This window comes from Bactrocera tryoni, chromosome 2, assembly GCF_016617805.1.
Source record: "Bactrocera tryoni isolate S06 chromosome 2, CSIRO_BtryS06_freeze2, whole genome shotgun sequence".
Taxonomy (NCBI): domain Eukaryota; kingdom Metazoa; phylum Arthropoda; class Insecta; order Diptera; family Tephritidae; genus Bactrocera; species Bactrocera tryoni.
In genome coordinates this window covers 51131230-51150647 of record NC_052500.1, presented here as the reverse complement: position 1 = coordinate 51150647, position 19418 = coordinate 51131230, and the positions used below count along the sequence as shown (strand labels likewise).

General features: G+C 36.6%; 1 protein-coding gene and 2 non-coding genes across 6 annotated transcripts in view; 1 reads left to right on the top strand and 2 right to left on the bottom strand.

Moving 5' to 3' along the window:
- LOC120769259 (protein outspread) overlaps positions 1-14860 on the top strand; it is a 168045-nt gene extending 153185 nt beyond the window's left edge. For 2 of the 4 annotated variants that reach the window (XM_040096161.1, XM_040096160.1), the window contains 7 exons: positions 2246-7221; positions 7291-7425; positions 7503-7639; positions 8583-8732; positions 8795-8906; positions 9219-9630; positions 12730-14860. In XM_040096161.1, the coding sequence (XP_039952095.1) occupies positions 2246-7221; positions 7291-7425; positions 7503-7639; positions 8583-8732; positions 8795-8906; positions 9219-9630; positions 12730-14105 (7298 nt within the window). In that variant the 3' untranslated portion in view covers positions 14106-14860. Of the gene's footprint in view, positions 1-831; positions 904-2245; positions 7222-7290; positions 7426-7502; positions 7640-8582; positions 8733-8794; positions 8907-9218; positions 9631-12729 lie in introns of those variants that run through there. The other 2 variants (XM_040096162.1, XM_040096163.1) reach the window with 2 other exon arrangements.
- Positions 14861-16771: 1911 nt separating this feature from the next.
- Positions 16772-16843, bottom strand: Trnap-agg. Its single transcript has one exon. It is a non-coding gene; the product is annotated as a tRNA-Pro (tRNA).
- Positions 16844-18696: 1853 nt separating this feature from the next.
- Trnap-agg lies at positions 18697-18768 on the bottom strand. Its single transcript has one exon. It is a non-coding gene; the product is annotated as a tRNA-Pro (tRNA).
- Between the last annotated feature and the right edge of the window lie 650 nt (positions 18769-19418).

Genomic DNA, 19418 nt, shown 5'->3' with positions numbered 1-19418 from the left:
GGATTTATCTATTATGATGGTCTGCGATTTTTCATGAATTTGAGTAGAATCTGAAACTAAAAATTGCATTAAAATAAAGGAGAACATTGTCACTTTTATGGCTTCATTAGCATTTTTAATATTATAGTTCTTGACGTCTTTAACGGACTTAGTTCTTTTATAATCCTTTTAATTTCAAAGTTATTGCCGTTGGCGGTACGGGTAAAATTGATAGCTTAAAGCCATTTTCCGAAATTAAACTATAGTGCACTGTAAGGGAGTTTTAAGATGAACCAAATAAATTAAAATTTGTTCAAAAACATTATTGGAAGTTGCTTAAACTAAATAAATTGTAGGATGTTAGGATAGCTGTCAAAGTGGTATCAAAGTAAACACATGTTTTTGACATTTATTTTCAGCTTACTTTTTAAATTACCAAACTATTCCCCCACAGTTGGAAGGTCTTCACCGCAAACACAGCAGTCATATATTCAAAATTCTACTCAAACTCTATTTATCATAAATCTTGTGAGCTAAAAAGCCAAATATTTTTAAAGTAATAATTTCAAAGCAGTACTAAGTTTGATTTAGAAAATAGTGAGTCAATTTTTATAATAGTGAATTTCCGTCAAATACTCTTATTGCTTATAAACTTAGGTCCTCATAAGGTTCATATTTTTTCTTAAGTAGAAGCGGAGCTTTTTTATTCCTAATCATCTTTAAGCTAAATATTTTGCCACTCATTCTCATTTGAATATTTTTAAATAAATATAGTATTCCTAACATACATATTTTGGACACTAATAGATAACTGACTAAATAAACATCTTCTTTTACTTACTCTTAATAAAGCTCAAATGCATTTTCCAGCTTAACGGAATGGGTGACATACATACAACTTTACGAAAATATATTTAATCATGTGTAAATATTAATAAAAAAATATTTGCTTTAGCAAATATTTGGCTTTTCTGACTTTCTCTAAATTTGTTTCGCTAAATAATTTAATTTTCACCGCTTTATCGAAATTACACCTTTTAAAATAAATACTTAGTTTCTTAAATGTAAGTTAGATGTCATATTGACATACATCATTCTATATTATTTTGACGCATTTGTTATATAAGAATAAAATTACATTTTTCTTTCAAGCAATCTCTTAAATTTTTCGAAAGTTTTATTATTGTTAAGAATAGTTGACAATTTGGGGTAATAACTATAGCGAATCGACCAGAAGCTTTTACTTTCTCAGTAAATCAGCTAATACGTGAAACCATTGATTTCGATATCGAATAGCGAATCATAAATTTTCCAATTAGCTATGGAGCAGTTCGACCTTACCGATTCTTATGTTCGAAACTCTGATTGGATTTTTGGCGGGTTCACGGACAATTTGGATTCGCTACTGTTTTCAGCAAAGTATCGAAATTACCATTATATAAAATGTGGTACCCAATGAAATAGGTATCCATTTCGCCTCTATATTTCTGTCTAGATTTTAACTTTAAGAAATTTATAAAGAAAGAGAGGCAAAATGGATTTAAACGGTTTAATTTATTCTAAATTATCGGAGATCTGACGGTATTAATAACCTTAAAGAGATGAAAACTGAACAGAAGTGATGGAAAACTAACTAATTATATAGTGAAGTAGTTAACTACTTACATACTTACGTGATACATTATTTCGAAGCATTGTTTTAGGGCCGACTTATACAAAGTTTTATAAAGCATTCGCTACAAAACTTGGGTAAATCGAATTCTGATACTATTATTTTATACAATAGTCAATTTAACGAGTTATGCAACAAAATTGTGGGCTTCTATGAAAATCAGTAAAAAGTTGTAATTGAAAAGGTATAGGAGGGAATCCAACATTGTATATGAGTGGAATTATTATGATTAAAGCTTACATATTTCTGGATTTGCATTTTGTGAATTTCGAGTCAGACCCAGTCTTTAATTTTTCGAAAATATTGCACATTTTTTCTCGTATATCCATTAAAAATTCGTGCATATTTATTTTTTGCAATGCATGATAATTTTTAAGAATGAAATTCAGAGTTGAAACATTTTAAGGGTATTATAATTCGTTTTGAAAATTGAATAATTACTACAATCAGTACACGCTCTATATATGCTCGCGACGCCTCTATTAGTTTCACACCAGAACAACAATTTTAGCTTTAGCTTGATTTCGCAATTAGTCTAATATATTTTCGAATGACTGACGAGCAATTTCCTTCTCTTCTATTTGTTACTTTTAGTATCATCATCATGTCTACTCATCGAGGATATCCGACGGGACGAAAAGACGTACAAAGACATTGCCAACACAATAACAAATCTAAGTCAACAGAAAAATCGCTGGTCCAATACAACTGTCAATAATGTACTCAATAGTCATCTGCATCATACAGCGGCGGCGGCGGCGGAGAAAAATTCGCGTGATGAAACCGATTACCATCGACCAACAAGCAAACAACAATTACAGCATCATCAGCAGCAGCAACAGCAACAGAAACAGAACAATATTTCTAGTTTGAGACCAAAGTCATTACCATTGGCAGCGAATTCGACGCCTGCCATTGTTTCGGCCATAGTCAAGAAGATACCGCCAGTTCTATCGTCATCCAACAACAACGGCAACAACAATAATAATATGAATACTAATAACAATATTACAGCATCAACAAATGATGGCAGCAATAAGAACAACAATAGTACAAATGAAATTGGAAAGGGGGTTGTTGGCGGTATTGGTCTGGGCAGTAATAAGTGCAAATCTAGTCCACGATTGCAATTACAATTGAAAAATCTACAACAGAAACACGAAAGCAATCAGCACCGACAGCAACAACACTTGCAACCATCTAAACAACAGCAGAGGCAACAACAGGCGCACGAAAGAGGCGATCCGGATGGCGGCTGTAATCTTGACGATCTTTCCACCAACTACCTGGCTAAGACGGCAGAGTTACGTGTCAATCCGCCTGCTGAGGAGTCACTCAACACCAAAAAGGGCTGGTTAATGAAGCAAGATAACCGCACCGGCGACTGGACGAAGCATTGGTTCTCACTGAGCGGTGCGGCACTCTTCTATTATCGTGACCCGGTGTCAGAGGAACGTGGCGTGCTAGATGGCGTGTTGGATGTTAATAGTCTAACAAATGTAGCGGAAGTTAGTGCCAGTAAGAGTTATGCCTTCCAGCTGACATCCTGGGATCAACGGCGCCTCATTTTGGCAAGTCTTTCGCCCAGCTCACGCAATAGTTGGATTGCCATATTACGAAATATTGCCGGTTTGCCCGCCCTGCTGTCGACCAACAACAATACGAACAACAGTAGCCAGCCGCTTACAGATGCAGATGTGCCACCAACAGTGGAATTAGTTATCAAAGATGGCGCCGTAACACCAAATATTAAAAGTGAAATTGAGAAAGATTTCATTAAGGCGCAACGCAATCACGAATTGCATAAAAAACCGCCAGCAGCTCCAAAGCATAATCATCAACATCTGAGTGAATCTAGTCCCCCTGCTACACAACAGGTTCTTTTGCAATCCAACAACAGCACTCCAGCTAAAGCTCTTGTTTCCACAACTGTATCTACACCAAAAACCACACATTTCTCTTCAGACGAGGAGTACCGTACTGCCTCTGAGGGCGGTCGACGAGACAGCGTTGACTGGGGTTCTCCGCTTTCACCGTCTCCGCCAATTACAACTTCGATTTTGCGAAATCGCGATCGTTTATATGCTCGTGCAGCAGCTTCAACGGCCGCAAGGTCGCACAAGCGTAGTCATTCTTCACCACCGACGTCTCGACGTAGTACTGTGGATAGCGTTGGTTCGGATGAGCTTTCGCCCCCACCTGTAATGCATCCTGTGCAGGAGGAACTAAGCCTTGATAAAGAATTACAATTCCGCCTCAGCGTAGCGGAGAAAGAGCGCAATATGCTGCGCGACGAAGCCAAAGAACGGGAGACGCGCATGTCTGAATTGTTAACAACACTGGAACGTACAGAGCAGCAGCTGAATGCGCGCTTGCATGAGATGGAGTTAGTACGTGATAATCTAACCGCGCAGCTGGAAGAGACAAAACGAAATGCCGAGGATATTGTAGATCGGTTGACGGACGAGTTGGAAGAGAGTCAAAAGAAGATAAAAGATCTTGAAGATCGGCTAGCGCGTGGAATTGACGAAAATGAAGCGCTCTACAAGCGTGTACATGAATTGGAAGGCAGCAGTTTGAATAGTTTTAGCCAGATGAACCGGGGAAAACTTAAGCGTATGGACTCGTTGAGTGATCTCACCCAGATCGGTGATATTGATCCATTTGCATTAGAGCGGGATCCGCTTGCTGATGAGTACAATGAATTGCGTACGCGTTTTGAGAAGGCAGTTAACGAGATTAAGGCAATGAAGCGTGAACTGAAGGAGTCACAAAATCAATTTGATTCGTTGGAAATATCGTATGCAGCGCTTAAGCAAGATCTTGAACGCAAGGAGATTGAAGATCGTGCTCAAGTACAGATGATGGCAGCACGTATACAGGATTTAACATTAAAGTACAGCAGTTCGGAACGCCAAGTGCGTACGCTAAAACAAAAGATGGCTAAGTCAGAGCGTAGAAGATCACTTTCACTCAAAGGTAAAGAGCAGTTAAGTATACCCAAAGAGTTAGAAATAAAAGTATGCGAGTTGGAAGCGAAAATCGATGAAATAGAAAAGCTGAATAGTGTAAACTCAGAACCAATTCGTTCAGTTTCCAAAAAATCTTCAAGAAGACGTTCACTTGAGAGTAACGCCTGCAATAGCGATCCACTTCAGTTCATGTTACGGCTGAATGATTTAGAAAAACGTTTAGACGATACGTCAGCTGCAGGTTCCATTAGTTCCACCTCTACGCCTACACCGTCATGTAATACTCCAACTATTGACAATTCAACATTGAACTCTGCTAAAATTTCTGAGCACTTGCTCGACCGACTGCGTTGTCTTGAAAGTGTTTTGGTAACAAGTCGAGATCGCCTAGAAAAAAGCCTGCATCAGTTACAAAACCTACGCTCTTCCCATAGCCGCCGCTCCGTATCACCTATCACCGATCGCAAAGATTCGTACCGTTTAGTGGAACGTTGTCTCAGCGAGGTCGTAAAATTGATTCGCGAATCTTGTGAAACTTGTGTAATCAGTGGAAGCAGTGGCGACAAATATGCGGTGCCTAATGTAATGCTGCTGCCTGATTCGAATCCGGTGAAGATTGCGCTTACACAGTTGGAGTCACAATTGCGTACCAAACTTGCAGAGCTACTCAAGCAACGTCGTGTGTTGCGTGAGCGAAACGAGCTAACTGAACGCAAGAATATGGAACTTTTAGCAGAGCGCGTGGCGTTTGAAAGTGTATGCTTTGGTAAACTTCGTGACTCAGTCATGCGAGCCGAAAACCCCGAACTCTTCTGTGAAAAGCAAACACGTACGGAAGTAGCGGAGACGTCTCACCTAATGACGATGCTTAAGGCTAAGCTAAGTGGTAAATGTGCGCTGAAGTCCAGTGGCACACTCGATATTTTGGCTGGAGTATTGGCACGTAGACTGATGCTATCTAACTATCGAAAGGAAACAACCAACAGAGAAATGCTTGATCCTGTCGATAAGAATATCATGGATGATTTGCTTAGACAACAGAATGAAATCAATCTTATAGCCAAACGTTACAAAAATAATGCCATGGAGAATTTAGCGAGTGGATTAGCGGCGGAAACCTTGAGTTATATCTCTTCAAATGACTTAGTGCAAGGAGCTGTACAAGAAGCTTGGCGCCAAGCGCAAGAGACCGTAAATGCTGAACTAGTACAGTCTGAGATTGCACACATTATGTTACGTAATGCGGAACGTTTTGAGCAGTCACTTACACCTTCATTTGGTTATACGCTCACCGCCGAGGAACGTCTTTCTTTCGAGAAATTCGCTGATGCTGTGCATGATGCACTGCGTAAAGAGATGGAATTGGCTGTTGCACAGCTGACTCAATGCTACAAAGAGGCCATACAAAAGATGAAGCGCGGTCAATGGCGTCTGCAGCTGGAGCAGGAGCGCAAAATATCGGAAGGCCGGCAGTTGCTTTCCGATTTTGCGGATATAATTGCGCATAAAGCGCTTGTAGATGCGCGCATAACCGTTTTGCGTGGTGAATATGTCGAACAACAGTTGGCTAAAGAGAACCCCGATCATACACAAAAGGACTGTCAGGCAAATAAAATCGGTATTACTGCACTGCAACGATACGAGAGTCTTTTTGAGGAACTTTCAAATGATTTGCAGATCAACAACGCCGCCGATATACTGGCCGATGCTGATTTTGAATTCATCTACAAGCAGCATACAATCGATTTTCTGAACGATCGACAGGTGTTATCGGAAATCTCAACGTTCCTCAGTCAATTGGAGGATTCGCTAATAGCATTGCAATGTGAGGCTTCCGCTTCCACAACGTCCATACCACGCTCAACCGTCTCTATAGAAAGTTTACAAGATGTTTGTCACAAATGTGGGGATTTACGGCAACGTGCCGATCAACTCTGCCAGGAGATACACCGTGCCCTCAACACACCCTGTCAGCATTGTCGTCAAGTTCACGAGAAGCTGTTGCGATTGCAGCAGCAGCATGAGCACGAACTTTTGCAACTACAACAGGCTCATGCCAAAGATAAGAGTACATATATGCAACAACTGGAGAATCAACGTAATGCCTTCAAACAGATCGAGGCGGAAAAGGATGCTGTCAGCGCTGAACTGCAATATAGCAATGAACTGTTGGAGCAGCGTGCAATTGAGCTGGCAACTGTTAATGACAAATTGCACACCAAAGAGCAAGAATTGCGAGGCAAGCAGGGCGATCAATTATCGCTCTTGCAGCAACTTGAGGAGCAGACGGAGAAAGCACGATCTCACGAGGAGGAGAGCAATGCTTTAGTGCAGAAATGTGCCCGACAGGATGAAGAGTATGCGGTATTGCTACAAGAACGTGACTATCTACAGTCAGAACTTACTAAAGAGAAGGAACGCAGCCGGAGATTTGAGCGTCGATTAGAAATGTTAGAACTGGAACACAGTAAACAACTGGAATGCCTGCAAGAAACATATCGCGATCAATTGATGGCACATTCTCCTGACTTCAGCAATGTAAGCACTGATGATGAGAGCTTCCGACAGCGATACCAAGCAGAAATCGAACAGCTCAGGGTGAGTTTGGCTTTTTTTCTCGAAGAATTATTAACAAACTAAAATAAAATTATATTATTATACTTGTAGACTCTTTGTGAGAAAGGGCTTTCGGCTATGGAATCCTCTCATCGGCGCATTGTGGCCGATTTGGAGGAAAAACATCGTCAAGAAATTGAGCGTCTACTCTTGGAAAAAGAAACCGCTTTAGCTGAAGAAACGCAAGTAAGTGCAAGCTATATTTTTTCAAAATTATATATTTTGAAAATGTCTTCATTTTAATAATATGAGTTTTTCATTAGGCTACCTTAGCAGCATTGGATGCCATGCGGAAGGCTCATCAGAGCGAAGTGCAGCGCGAAGTCGCGCGTTTCAAACAGGAGTTTTTGAAACAATTCCAAAAAGGCGAACACTCCGCCTACACTGCCAAAGCAAATGAGTAAGTATAAAACTGTAAATTTTCGATTTTTACTAATCCTTTGGTATTAAGAAAAGAAATATAATTTGAATACCACAAACACAGTTAAGTCCAGAAAAATATCTGCGTTCTAATTGGTACATATTTGGTTAGAGTGTCCCTCGTTCTAAGCTTTTGTACGTTTATTAATTGGATTCGTATTAAAGAGTCCTGATATTTAAACATTGTTATTGAAACTCTCAATAGAAAACCGTGTCATCCTTACTTACCTATGAAAACTGCTCTCACACACATGCTCTCTTAATTTTATTAAAATAACTCAAACATTTGCCGATTGGTATAAAGTCAACTGGAAGTTCGAAAATATTTCTATTACATAGTAATACGGGGGCTTTATTTTTCCGATTCAACCAGTTTTGACATTCATAATATTTTTAGAAAAGCAATCTCTCCGAATTTCTATAACAGATTTGAACGATTGACTGTTACTTACGATAAAAAGTTGGCAATTGGTATTTAGATCGATATATTCTTTATGTGGGGACTTCAATAGTTTTGGTCCGCTTAGAACAGTTATCGGTTATAGGGTAGCCTATTTTATGCGCACTATTCGGGCAAAGTTTTCTCCGGTTTTATTCAATGGTGCTTGATTTTTTTTTACTGGAAAAGGGAATAATCAGATGGAATTTAAAATTGGGTTATATGGGAAGTATGCGATGTTTTAGTCCGATTTCGTCTGGAAGATAGGAATGTCAAGGTAACATTATATACCAAAGTTGGACTAATTTTAGACCACGACTCATTTGATTTATCGCGCTTTTAGTAGCTTTTGACGGAACCTTTATATGGGGAGTGGGCAGGGTTATCACTCCATATCATCCATTATTGCATGGTCGGTTGGGTGTGATTTCAGCTGAGTGAATTTGGTTATGATACGAATTTTTACTTTATTTTATATTTTTAGGGAGGAACTTGAAGAATTGCGACAGGAAATATTGTCATTCTCAGAAAAGTTTTCCATAAAATGCGTTGAAAATGCTTCGTTGGAAGAGAAGTTACGCAGTACAACGCAAAAGTTGAAGCATTTACAGCAAATGCAGCAGCTGGAGTTGAGGTATTGTTAGATTAAAACGATTTATTTCAATAATTTCAATTAACTTTCCATTCAATATACAGGAATAAGCAATTCCGGGCACATTTAGACTCTGAAGACCCGACAACAGCCACGAAATTCGTGCAAGGCCTTTGCTCAGCGAAGGATGATGGTGTCGTATGCGAAGACAGCGAGGTGGGTTTTCGAAAAAATTCATAAATATCTATTAAAATCGTAAAATATAAATTTATTATGCTAACTGTAAATTTTTCACAAATTACTAGTTACACAATTTTCAATATATGTATGTATATGAATTTTAATATTTTTATTTTTCAAATATCTATTTTTATGCATATTTATTATGTAAGCAATTGTAACTAATATTTTATTAATTTACTAATGTAAAACTCATGTTGCTATTATTATTGTTTATTATTTTCTATTTACAAATGTATTTTTTGTGACTATCGTTTCAAAATTTGAAAAAAAATTACACTCGTATAGGCAAAATCGCATGCGCATGGTGTGTTTCATGAGCTAGCCGATGAGAATACGGCGATTGTAGAAAATGTGGTACCGGTGCCAATGACGTCAACACAGAACACCACACCACCTACATGTACAGTTTCACTAGCTATTCATGGAGCATTGGCAACGACTAATCCATCAGCTTCTAATCTAGAAGCACCAACAAAATCAGTCAACAAACAATTTGCCACGCTTGTATCAGTTAATAAGAAATCTGAAAATATTGTTGTTGATAAACATAGAGAATATGTTAGTGATATTAATCAGAATAGTGATATTAATAATGATGTTGGTGATAATGATGAATTGAATGCCATTTTCTATACATATGAGCCCTGTTATAAGCAAAGCAATTTGCACTATTTTCAAAGTAGGCTGAGTTTTGAAGGTAACGGCATACAATAGTATACCTATCTCTATCTTTTTGTCTCTTTCAATTGCCTCATTCTCTGTCTGTCACTACACTTGTTCTTCTGTTCTGTGTTTTATTTTCTGTGTTTCACTGTACTTCTATTTACATATGTACATACATATATGTATTCTTTTAAAGCACCTGCTATATATGTTTTTGTGGGTGGCGTGTCATCTAAATCTTAAGAAGTAGAGTTGAATGTAAACTCTTTACTTGTAAACATAGGGCTCTTCAGGATATTTTTTTATTTACTTTACATAATATACGCTTTTTATTTTAACCTTTTGTATACAAATCAGTTTCATTTGAATCCAATCTGATCTTGTCCATCTATCTTTGATTGACATTGAATAAATTATTACTTGGAAGCACTGAACGTATCGACAGTTCAAAAAATAAACAATATGGATGATATCTTACCCTTTTTTTTGATTTTTTTGTAGAGAAATTCTTGTTTTCAAGGCAAATAGTCTGCATTCAGTTTTTAATATGACAGAGTTGTGACGACTAGATTAAGTTAGGTCGTAGGGTTGATCCAAAACCAATGGATCTCACCTAGACAGATATTCGTAACTTCTGTTACCCAAAAACTACAAAAAGTGGATGGCCAGATCCAGTTTTATGAAGGCGGTTAATATCAAACCAAACCACTTCGCTCAGTTCCACAAATGTATATCTACCGATGTCCATCTCGCTTTCCTACATAGGCAAAGAGCGTCCGACAAAATATTTAGTTGCATCGCGTATAAGCCTATCGGGCTGTGCCCAGTCAGAACACTTACAATTGCGGGGAGATTGATTTTGTTAAGAACAAATAGTTCGGATATCCTCTTACGATGTTGGGAATATGAGTAAAAAAATAAAATCCTACATCCTAATGTGCATTTTGTGCAATTAATGTTGAATCAGTGTGGAGTATTTTTTATACTCTTTCAACCAGTTGCTACAGAGTATTATAGTTTTGTTCACCTACCGGTTGTACGTATCACCTAAAACTAATCGAGATAGATATCGGGTTACATATATATAAATAATCAGGATGATGAGAAAAGAAAAGCTGATAATGGCTTGGTGGGAAACTCCCAATTCTGGAGCAAGATTTTCTTGCATTTGACACGGATAATCGGAAAGTTTTTGGCTTTCGTTAATACCGATATTGCCATTTTTGAAGCGGCGAAACATATCAAGGCATATCATTTGGACAATGAAATCATAAACTGAAAATATATGACACATAAACAAAGTCACTAATTTCGTAACGCAGTTTCTTTTTCAACTATCTAGTTTTGGATATATTAAAATCGTTCACCATTAACTGATGGAGCCATCTATTGATAAAAAGCGAGACCTTAATTGCGCAAATTTATTAACTGAGTCATCTTTTCAACTAATGGGTTTTTCAATAGGGACGTAGATCGATAGGGATAGCAATGGACGCCATATTTTTCCCGCTCTTTTGACATTTTTTTCAGTAAGGTTTGCCATTTTATCATGTAAAGATATACGATCCCACGACGAATCGAAATTATTAAAACGTACTACCGAAATTCGGAGTCGGGGGCCTCAACTTTAAGAATGCTACGTCCAATTTATGGTTGTCACAATCGTCTTGTCATATTAACAATTGGGCGTCTAGTGGAAAAATTTGAATCAACAAGCACAGTACAAAAGGTTCCCGTGCCAGTGAGACAAAAAAGTGCCCATAGTGTCGAGAATATTGCTGCCGCTGGCTCATTAATTGAGGAAGACCCCAATCAGTCTCTCACATGTCGTTCTCAAGAGTTGGTCATCTCTGTGACGTCGTTGCGGCGAATTTTGCGAAAAGATCTCGGCCTACATCCTTAAAAGATCAAATTAACGCAAGAACTGAAGCCGTCAGAATTGTCGTATTTTCGTGAATTGGGCTGAGCAAACTCTACATACATTCTGGCTGAATGGCTTTCTCAATAAGCAAAATATACGTTATTGGTCAGGTAGCGTACCTACTCGTACTCCAAGAGTCACCATTGCATTCTGAAAAAATTACGGTTTGGTGTGGTTTATGGGCCGTACTTCTTCCGTTACGGCTCGGCACGTTACTGTGAATGGGAATCGCCACCGCTCAATGATAACCGAATATTTTTGGCTCGAATTGGATGATATGGACCTGGACAATATATGGTTCCAACAGAACGGCGTTACAAGCCACACAGCGAATGTCACAATCGATTTATTGAAAAGCAAATTTGGTAAACGTGTTGTCTCACGAAATGGCCTAGCCGCTTCGGTCGTGCGATTTGACTATTTCCTGTGGGGCTCCGTCAAGGCTTCGTACGAATATCGAACGTAAAATTGCAGCAATATCGGCCGATTTATGCTTGAAACCCGTCAAAAATTGGGTTGAGCGTCTGGAACGAGCAAGCGTGCCCGTGGTGAAATCGAGTTCTGTACATAATGGCAGCGAATGTACTTTCACAGGAATAAAGAATTTCATTGAAATCCCAAGCCGATTTTGTTTTATTTTACTTTAGTAGCGCTCTTATTGAAGAACCTGTTACTTTTATATATATCCAAGGAAATATCAAAATATGCTTAATTAGAAAATATAAAAACAAATTAAATTAAGGCAATAAACCAACGATAGCCGCGCCTTAAACAGACATATATTTTCTGTTTTATTCCTGACAGTACTGTCATGTGCATATATGGTTGTACATATATAAAGATGTGTTCTAAAACTACTATTAAAAATACAATAATTTTGTAGATATTCAAGTCGATCTCATAAAATTTTTTTGTATAAAAACTCGCCTAATAAATCACGCTACATAAATTCACTTCATTGTTGAAATCACTTCATAGTTATGTGTTTATTGATATATCTTTATTTACTCATTCTTAACTGCAATCCCTGTGCGGCACCATTCATGGTTTCAACTGAGCAAATCATTATTCTTCCAGGTTTTCTGCGCTATATTTTCACCGCTTCCATTAATACACAAATAACAAGAAAATAAAACATATTAAAACCATTTAATTTAAATATATATTAGTCATACACTTATTAAAATTTTCTTTTGCTCAACGTCAAATTAGGTTTAAAATCTTCCACGTTCGGCAAGAGATTGAGAACAACCTCACGGAAATGCACGACAGACGCTGCCAGCAGCATGCAACCAATAGCAACATGTGCGCCAATAACAACAACGAAATCGTCACCAGCATCATCCAACAAAGCGTCGTTGACTACAGCAACAACATTTACGCCGCAACAAGCAGAAATCCAGATTAGTGCAAGCCCCGCAAAGAGCATGGAGGCAATTAAATTGCATGAGAGCAGTGTGGCTGGCCAAAACTGGCAGTTAAAGCAGCAAGTTGAGCAGAAAAAAGAGGCTGCAGTTTTGCAAAAGCAACAAGAACAATACAACATAAACACTTTAAAGCTAAACCAAAAACAACAATCTGAGCAAGAGCTGATTGTAGCTGCGCCCTTGGCTGTTGCAGCCGACATATTAATTACTTCAAATAGTCACAAGTCAAAAGCAACAACAACAAAATATAGCAATATACAAGAATTAACAAATGCAAGCCCCGCAAGCAATCCCTCTTCATCAACAGTAACATTAACACGAACAAAACCAGTGGAGCAACCAAAGATTTCTAGTGCTAATAAACATATTTATAATCCTAATTATAATAATAATAACAACAACAACAATAACAATAATCAAAGCAAAAATATCTCTAATATTAGTAATACTAATCGAAATGTTAATACTAAAAATATTATTGTTGAAAGTAGCAATATAAATGTACATAGTGTTAGTGCAATAAATACTAGCAGCAGCAACAAAAGCAACAGCAACGGTAAAAGTTTAGTGTTGGCAACGCATGAGAGAAGCAATAATGCTGTCGTAAAAACGCAACCAATGATACAGGAGTGCGCTGTAACAACAACAACTGCAGCAAATGCAACAACAACAAAACCAAGAGCCATCGGTTATATGCACGTGGCCGAACGTAATGCCATCAACTTAAATAGTTTCACAGATTTTGTGCGCAAAACAACAACTATTGGTAAAGATACAAAAGCAACAACAACAAAAGAGGAAACCAAATTTGGCCCCACTTGCACTGACTCCAATGACAGCAACAACGATGATGATGTTGGTGATGATGCGCCGCAACAAAAACAACAGCAGCATGCAATATTTGGCAACAGCAGCAACAATACGCAAAACAAATCAAGTGTTAGTAAAGTATACGATACAACTACAGCTACAGCAGTGTTGGGTAGGCGTACGCACGAACAGATCCCCTTTTGTTCGCCCACTTCCGTTTCGAGCGGAAGTGAAGCTGAGCATGCGACTATGTCCACAACAACGAAAATACGAACGCCATCCAGCACCGCGACGAGAAGACCGACAACCGCGATTCAAAAACACTTGAGACGATTCGAATTGGAGATTTAGCAAATGGCTTATATTTTTTCCAATGCTTACTTATGATACGTAAAATACTTATATATAAATATAATAGAAAATTATTACCCGTTATCATATGCTGAAATTCAAAATATGCCAAACTATGAAGTAGTAATTGAAACTAAAATGATAGCCAGAAAATAATGCTGATGATTTTAATATTTACAATTATATATCCTACGGAATCTGTGTAGTTACATATAGTATGTATTAAAAATGTAAACTACTAAAAAATATTGGAAAAAATCTTGAAAATTGTATAAGCTATTTCCCTCGTTTTGAATTTAAATTGAATTCTGTAACACTGATTCTTTTTATTTTAATTTTTTATAAATAAATTTCTAAGTTAACAAACCATGTAAATTCAGAGTTAATAATAGTCAGAGTTGTTCCAAGGCCATAAATGAATACATATTTTTTTAATGAACTTTTATTTAAAAACATTTTAATTCACTACCGGCCAGGCCGTTATTTCAAAAAGCTTCTTTAACAAAATGTTTTTACGGCACTACTTTTTTCGTACAATGCTTTCTTTAAGCAGAAGCGTTAATGCTTGTTTTTGTTGTTTGTTTGTTAGGCACGCAAAGTTAATAATGTGCACATTTTAATTTAAACTTTATTTGATTTAATATAATCCATAAGAAATATGAAAACAATTTATTAATGTTAACATATACCCCTTACGTATTGTATATTATTATTACATAATTATTAAAAATTAATATTCACTTGCATTTTGTGGTAACCTTAATAAAGAAAATTATACAAAGTGTTGAAAGCATTATATAATATTATATTTAAAAAATAATTCATATGCTACTGCATATACATATGTAGTAAGCACATATTCTTGTTTCAGAATAATTATTAATTTTATTGTATGTAGTAAACGTCTTTCCCTCTATACTCTTAATTATGTTATATAATTCACGTATGTTATACTAAACACCAATTTTCCTCTACGCTATCTATCGAAAGTTTATGATATTACATACATAAATAAAAATGCGCCTTGAAAATTGTTAAGCAAATCTTTTAATTTGAAGTAAAATGATATAAATCACAAGGAAATGTTAATATTCACAAATAAAAAAGTTTCCTTACTAGAACTTGATTTTGATCGTTCAGTTCAGTTCAAATTTCGTTAAGATATCTTGTCAAATGATAAAGTGTTTTCATACAAGAACTCAATTTTGGATGTTCTGATTGTATAACAGCAATAAGCTCTAGTCCGATGTCGACGGTTCCGAAAAATAAGCAGCTTCTTGAGGAGCCATCAGTTGTCTCTTTAAAGAATTTACGTCATCAAAAATATGTGTTGAACCGGTTCTCGTAAATTGCAGGCTCTTATTAACGATACTGCGCTTGAAGGTTTCAATATTCTTATTGCTTCAGTTATACTGTTAAGGTTGTATTTTTATTTTTTTTTTGTTACAAAGCAACTTTTGTATACTAAATTTTAGAGCTTACTCACCTTAACTGAGTCATTCATGTCGCTAATCTTTAGACAAACGCGTATTGGTTTCACGAAAGAACACTTAAACCTCGAAACTTTTGGTATAAGGTTATTTTTTCCGATAAGTGCAAGGGTTGTGTCCTTAAAATCGGGAGGTGTAAGATTGTATCGCAAAAAACGGGCACTGTACTCAATTAGGAAGACTTCATGCCTACTGTAAAGCATGGTAGTGGTAGGGATATGGGGGTACACGTCTGGTAATGATGATCATCGAATTGAAAGTATAGAGAGATAAGGAGCCTAAGCATACAGCAGACATAGATAAGCCTTAGTTACTCTACAATGTTCCCAAGCGATTTCGAATATCGGTCGATTTTAATTGTACAGAGCACGTAGCTCTAGTTGTATGTATGCTTTGTTTTATTTATATGCGGTTGTCTTAAATTTAATCTCTTTTTGGTTTAAAAAATTACATATTTAATACCTTTTATAAATATAAATAGAAATGTATAAGGTATATGAAAGACGAAATATCTCCTGTCATCAAACAAACAGTCGGCGCACTCGCGACTTGACTCCCACGTCACTGTTGACAGTCATAAATCCGAAGTCGTCGAAAATTTCGTCTATCTTGGAACCAGTATTAACACCAACAACAATGTCAGCCTCGAAAACTGACGCAGGTGCTACTTCGAACTAAGTAGGCAATTGAGAAGTAAAGTCCTCTCTCGACGAACAAATACCATACTCTATAAGTCACTCACATTCTTGTGCTGCTATATGGTGCAGAGGTATGGCCGATCATAACATCTGATGAGTCGACGTCAGGAGTTTTCGAGAGAAAGGTTCTGCGAAAGATTTATGGTCCTTTGCTCATTGGCAACGGCGAATATCACACTCGATAGAACGATATCCGTCGACATTGACATAGTTCAGCGAAATAAAAGACAACGGAGGGACTGGCTAGGACATGTCGTCCGTATGGATGAAAACACTCCAGCTCCAACAGAGGAAGACGTCCCCTCGGTTGGAGAGATCAGGTGGAGAAGAGCCTGGTTGTCTTTGGTATCTCGAATTGGCGCCAGATTGCGACTGGCGCGCTTGAATCATTGTCTCGTTAAAATAGCTAATATTTTCAACAAAAAAATATATATACATTTATTATTATTAAAAGTAAAAATAAAAAAATAAATCCCTTGGGCTCGTCCGGGATTTGAACCCGGGACCTCCCGCACCCTAAGCGGAAATCATACCCCTAGACCAACGAGCCATTTGCTATGTTAGTCGCCAACAAATAGTTTCGATCGTTTTTCCAATTGGACCAATTGCGAACGATCGCATTTTAGACCAATTGAAAAATATAATAACTATAAAAAATATATTGTGGTTACAATAAAAAGCCAACAAAAAGTAGTTACATACATGTGCATATTTATGTAGTTTAGCGTAAAAGTATGACAAGGCAAATTTTTATATGTATGTACAAAGTTACGTACGTGCATAAAATCATTCGGAATATGGATGTAGTGCGACATATCGACGAGTGAACGTATAGAAAAGAGAAACCAGCTGCTACTTTATGGCGTTTAATTTAAATACAGTCGAAACCCGATAAGGCGACTATTCAGCAATTAATATACAATTTTCTGTAATATTTCATGTGACAAGTTTCAACGGGGTTGAAGCTTTAATGGTCTCTTAACAACGGCGGATCTTTTGTATTTCATTATTACATATGTGGATTTAATATTATGCTACACTAAAATCCACTGTTTCTCCTTTATCTTTCAGTTTTTAATTCTATGAGGTCTAATTAACGACCGCGGTTCAGTTAGTTATACCACACATCTTTCAGACAATGGCAAGCCTCTCTTCCAATTCGATATTTAAGATTTTCGGACGGTTTTACAAATTCATATGTATGTATGTACATATATAAGAGGTTTTATAGTTGGATTGATTATACAACTTTTATTCCTTCATTTTGAAACCATTGAGTTTTCGTTTTTCATTTGTGCTTAGGACTTTGCAGATACATATTTCAAGTAACAGGCTCTTTAATACGGTAATAGTTTCAGTTCCTTCAAGGCAGTTTTTTAATAGATTGTTCATAGTAGTCAAGAGTACTGGACATGATCATAATGGCCCAGTTTATTGGAAAGTTGTTACCCGTTTCATATCAATAATAGGATTGGCCTACAAACAAACTGTGGCTAAGAAATATCTGAAATTTTCGTTGTTAATAAGGCACAGCTTTTATGTTTCCGAACATGTCAATGTTTCCTGTTCAAAAAACGTTAAATAAATGTCAAAGAAAGGTCAATGGTGGAATACAATTGAACTTCGTTAACTTGAATCAACATAATTCAGAAAAATATCTAGTTATAGAAGTTTTTATTAAAATATAAAAAGTAAAAATGTATATAAATAGATTTAAATGGTGTTTTATTTATTTACTTTGCATAAAGTTTTTTGCTTGTATATAAACATGTATTCAGGTATTTTTAGTTTAGTGCTTTGTTTAATCATCAGTTGTAGTAATATTCGTATTTAATTAAGAGTGTAAAATTTCAAAAGAATTCGTCACGTCATTTTTTGATGGCGGTTGAATAATTTCTTCTTCAAAATTCCATTCGTTTTCCATGTCGCTAGAAGTCATATTAGTTGGGTCTCAATAATTCGGTTCTACAATATAATATGTTTTAAATTCGGCTGAGCATCAATATAATTTGTAATAGTAACGTTTAAAGGGATAAATACGCGCGGCGACTTCTACGTGAGCAGCTGTTTACAAAGTGGGATTTCCCCGAAAAATGCGAATCAGAGAATCACGTGTTAATTTAAAAGTTCGATTTATGGTAAGAAATTTGTATGAATGTTTGACTTTTTCTGCCAATTCAAGAATTCGAGTTATGGAAGTTTAACTGTATATAAGTAAATCGCCCTTTAAAATATCAGCGAATGGTGCTAAATGCCGAGCGAAATATTTGGTATATCAAAATATATAATACTGTATCTGAAGTCTATGTCAGTGAAAATATTTCAAGAGACACCTAATTTTTGTTTTTATTGTGATATATAATATGTTAAATAATGATATTTATAAAAAAAATTTAAATTCTTGGGCTCGTCCGGGATTTGAACCCGGGACCTCCCGCACCCTAAGCGGAAATCATACCCCTAGACCAACGAGCCAGCTGTTGAAGAGTGGACAAATGCATTATTTCTGCATTGGTTACGAAATGAAAAAAAGGTATGTATATGTAATTCTCATTTATTTACTAGATTAAGTGTTTTTATCGAAAATATTTGTAAATTTGTGGGCAAACACTCTTACGATCTCCAACTATATGTTGTGAATACAAGATACCACTGTGGTCAAAAAATAGTAAGACTTTTTAATTTAAATCTCACGCGAAGACCCATTTATCGAAATACTTTTTTTCTTTCTATTTTTTTTCAGTGACATCTGTGCCAAATGTCACAACAAAATAATCATTAGTGTTTAGTGTTCGGCGATTTTTACGATTAGTGAAATTATTCAACAAAGAAGTTCCCATAAATTTTGTATGCGGAATCAATTTTCTAGTGCCGAAACGTTCAGAATGTTGGAAAAGGCACTCGGTGAAATTTCTTTGTTGGAAGCAAGTGTTTTTGATTGGTGAAAATTATTCAAAGTATATCGAAAAAGCGTTGACGAGCAACTATGTCCAGGACGACCATCAACATCGACTCATGGTCAACACGTCAATAAAATAAAGGAATATGTGCTTGAGAATCGAAGTATCAGTTAAAATCATTTAAAAGATCATTTGGACCTAAGAAAAGTGAAAACACAATTGGTT